General features: G+C 40.5%; 1 protein-coding gene across 1 annotated transcript in view; it reads left to right on the top strand.

Annotated features, from left to right (window-relative positions):
• The window catches only part of NSMAF (neutral sphingomyelinase activation associated factor), a 107556-nt gene that overhangs the window by 59524 nt on the left and 43708 nt on the right, over nucleotides 1-4324 (top strand). The window contains exon 8 of the mRNA XM_024742566.1: nucleotides 2466-2555. Within this exon, the coding sequence (XP_024598334.1) occupies nucleotides 2466-2555 (90 nt within the window). The remainder of the gene's footprint in view (nucleotides 1-2465; nucleotides 2556-4324) is intronic.

Below are 4324 nucleotides of genomic sequence, written 5' to 3'. Positions count from 1 at the left end.
TTGAAAGCTTTTTTTTTTTTTTTTTTTTTTTGCTGTATGCGGGCCTTTCACTGTTGTGGCCTCTCCCGTTGCGGAGCACAGGCTCAGCGGCCATGGCTCCCAGGCCCAGCTGCTCCACGGCATGTGGGATCTTCCGGACCGGGGCACGAACCCGCGTCCCCTGCATCGGCAGGCAGACTCTCAACCACTGTGCCACCAGGGAAGCCCATATGAAGCCTATTTTTAGAGCAACAAAATTATGCCATTGTCTTATTGACGAAGAGTTATTTTACCCTCTAAGAGGAGGAGTGGGGAGAGGAAGAAGGAGGAGAGACGGTTGCATAGCTCCAGCCCGAGCAAAAGGTTTCAACTTATTAATACAAGCTAAAAGCAAGGGCCAAGGCACTTAGTATCCCTCTGATTTATACCTTCTTGGAAATTATCTCGGGCATCAGAGGACGGTCCTACCAATCTGAACTTCTGTGGTTGCACCGAAATTCGGAGTAAGTGTTGATAGTGAGCATTTTACACTGAGCTCCGGCAGTTTAGCCTATGATGAATTCTTGTTCGTGGATTTTAACATGTAGAACAGGCCAGTAAAAATTGCCTGTTTTGATGGTAAAGCTAGTTCCCGCTGTCATCATTTTTAATTTATGAGTTATTTTTCTGTTCAGTTTGTTTTCAAGCAAGCAGTATCTTGTTTCATGGATATAATTTCTTCTTTGTAAGGATCTTAATTATAGTCTTTTGACCTTTTCTTCTGTTCATTGTCTCTAGTCCTTCAAGCTGTGTTCTGCTTGTTTGGTCTAGTTCTTTCACATTAGAGGCTGGTGATCTTGGGTGTGCGTTCATATTTAAGGGTGAAGCATGTAATTCTGTGGCACTGGGTAGGCCTTTTCTGTTGGGCTTCACTGTGGGATGGTGTTGTAGATGGTTCTTTGAAATGTTAGTATCCATAGGTCTTTTCTCTAGGGCTATTTAGTTTTTTTTCCAAAAATAACCCACAGTCTGCTGCTTGGAGTGTTATATGTCTTCTGCTTTCTGTTTAATCACTGTCTTTTCATGCAGTAGCGCTGCTCTCCACTGTGCTTGGTGCCTAGTTTGGAGTCTCTTGTTTAATTTTGGTGTTGAAAAACCATGTGTAGGGAGAACCATCGGGGGAGGAATCGTGGCTGCTGGCCTCGTTTGGACTTCCAGCCATCCCCCCAGGCTCCATCCCTACCTTCTTGGTACCTGACACCTGCAGTTGTGGAACTTGTGGTTTCCTCCTGGTTGGTACCTTTTCTGGAGGCATCTGCTCTTCCGGCTTCTGATCACTGCTCATTCCTCCCATCTGCTTTGCATGTCTCACAAATTTGTAGGTATCTCTCATCTGCTTTTATGTCTCTCCAATTTCCTTTAGTCTGTGGGTTTTACTATTTTTTGTGTGGGGGGTTACTATTTAAAAAATTTTTGTTCACATTGTAGTGTTTTTCCAGAGGGAGCAGAAATAAACACTTACATTTATTCTGCGGTATTTAATCTAGATGTCTTCCTGTAATACACCGGAACGTCAAGACGCATCTCAAGTACCACACTTTTCATGAAAACGACTCCCCATGACTCTGGGTGCCGTTGATGTTTCCTGGTCCTTACCACAAAACAAACGAAACAGTTGTTTTCAGTTCTTTGCCATATATTTGTTTCTGTGGCCATGCAACTAAATTAATACTTTTTCTGTTACTTTATTTTGTTTTTTAAAGTTTAAAGCACTTAAAGCTTTAAAAAGAACTGATTCCCATTTGGTTCAGCTTACTCGTTTTATCTATTAAATACCTGTTGCGTACAAAGCCTTAGATTGGTTATAACAGGAATATCTAAAGATCTGCCTCTCAGAGGCACTGGTCTTGTGGAAGTAGCAAGAGAAAGTCACCCACCCACGAGCCATGACAGTGGAGGATGGTTTGTGGTGGGGAAGAGGGGGTGGGGAAGCCCCGTGTGTAGTCGTGGGGAACAAAGGATGAACACTGTAGGTGGGAAAGCTCCGAGCTCTGTTCAGGCAACAGTAAGTTTTGTTGTTTTATTGGAGTATAATTGCTTTACAATGGTGTGTTAGTTTCTGCTATACAGTGAAGTGAATTAGCTGTATGTATACATACAGCCCCTCCCTCTTAGACCTCCCTCCCACCCACCCCCATCCCACCCATCTAGGTCCTCACAGAGGAGGTGCCCGCCAGCTATCTGTTTTATACATGGTTTTATTTCATGAAATTTGGAGTTTCTGTAAAGGAATAATAAATCCACCTGGTAAACAATTTTATTTATTTTTGGCATAGCTGGGTAGGTCTGTCTTGATAGAGAAGAGTGCCTGGCATATAATATACACTTAGTAAGTGTTTGTTGATGTAATGGATGGAAAAGCACTTTGGGAACACATGCTTGAAATATTCTGCTTTCTTATACTTAAAAAAATAAACATGCGGTTTTGTTTTTTTCCCCAAATTTAGATTTTCCTTGCTGCTGCTTAACTTGGAGGAGTACTACTTTGAACAGCATACAGCTAATCATATTCGGCACAAGGGCAGTCAGAATGAAAGGTAAGGAAGATTTTCGCATCTCTGAAAAGGCCTAGTGAGAACTCGGTAGCAGTGAGCTACTCTGAATGCTACTCTCCACTGAAAGAAACGAGGGCTCTTTGGAGACTTGCCTGAATCTAAGTCAGGGGAGGAAATGTGGGAGGTGAGCCTGGACCATCTTGTCAGACTGGCAAGAAAGGAAGGTATCAGAAATGACTGCATGTGAATTAAAAGGGCACAAGGCCACCCTGAAGAGCTGGGCAAAAAATGGGACAGATTGAACACCAAAAAAGAATAATGAGGGTAGTGGATTGAAATGTATCAGAAGGGCTCAAATCCATGAGTTCATAATGACATATATGTAATATAAATATATTATTTCACGTGTGTGTGTATATATATATATCAGTTACCTTTGAAGGTACTAGGACACCAACTCATTTTTCTAAAACTTGATAAACGTAAAGAATCGAGCATTTTTCCTGCTTTCCTTGTACAAATTGTACTTTAGGGTAACCAAATCACAGATAATTAAAGCTGCTCTTTGTTGATGAATTCTAGATAATAAACACAGAGGGAATGTTAAAAATGTCAACCCCTAGTGAATAATGGATCTATATCAGGGGTCGACAAACTATGGTCAGATCTGGCCTGCTACTTGTTTTTGTAAATAAAGTTTTATTGGAACACCCACTTGTTTACATATTGTGTGTGGTTGCTTTCCTGCAACACAGAAGTAGAACTGAATAGTGACAGAGGCCAAATGGCCTGCAAAGTCGAAAATATTTACTATCTGGCTCTTTATAGAAGGAGTTTGCCAACCTGTGATGTAGACAGAATCTTCAGTGGCTGCTAAACCAGCAGATGAAAAGGTGCTGAGAAATTTTTTAATGCACGTATCAAGATAGGCATTTCCTGAACCCACTGTGGCCTCTTGATTCGAGGGAAGTACATGTGCACTGCCTCTGACGAACCCTTACCAGAAAATCAAACCCCAGCTGGTCAAGTCTTTTAATCTTACCAATTATATAAAGGAAATGGGATAGAGGAAAACCACAGAGATGTGTTTAGCAAAGTTCGTAATGCGGGAAAATGAAAGTTGCCTTAGATTAAGAGATATTGAGAGACCTGTCAACTAAATGTAATATGGACTTTTGTGTTCCAATTTGAACAAACCAACTATAAGAACACACTTATGAAATAGAAAAATTTGAATCCTGGCTGTATCCTTGATGACATTAAGGAATTATTAATTTTATTAGATGTGACAGTGATAGGTCATTTATTGAAATAGTTTATCTTCAGAGATTCATGTTAAAGTATATATAAATGAAGTATAGGATGTCTGGGAATTTACCTAAAATCCAGCAGGGTTCTGAGGTGTTGTACACAAAACAAGAATGACTGCATGTTAACAACTGCAGAAACTAGGTGATTGATACTTGGGAATTTTCTATTCTATTTGTATTTGTTTAGCAATTGCCATAGAAGTACTTAAGTTATTATTAGGTGATTTAGGGTGTTAGGAAAGTAAATGCAGATAACAGCATGGAAAGAAATGATATAAAATCAAAATTTAGAAGAGCTTTTGAGGAAGAAGAATTTCAGGCTAAATCATGACCTTCGGCATGACAAGCCTTCTTGTGCACTGGGTACATATTATCTACGTACACAGAGGTAGGCCTTCCTCAGATTGTGATGGGACTTTATCCTGTGGGTTAGAACACCATTGGCGTATTTGTAAGCCAGGAAGAATGTGAGATTTCTTTGATAGCAAAAGAACTGACACT

The sequence above is a fragment of the Neophocaena asiaeorientalis genome, unplaced genomic scaffold, assembly GCF_003031525.2.
Source record: "Neophocaena asiaeorientalis asiaeorientalis breed wild unplaced genomic scaffold, Neophocaena_asiaeorientalis_V1.1 scaffold226, whole genome shotgun sequence".
Lineage (NCBI taxonomy): Eukaryota > Metazoa > Chordata > Mammalia > Artiodactyla > Phocoenidae > Neophocaena > Neophocaena asiaeorientalis.
Note: the sequence above shows the minus strand (reverse complement) of the source record. Positions and strands in the feature narration are given on the sequence as shown.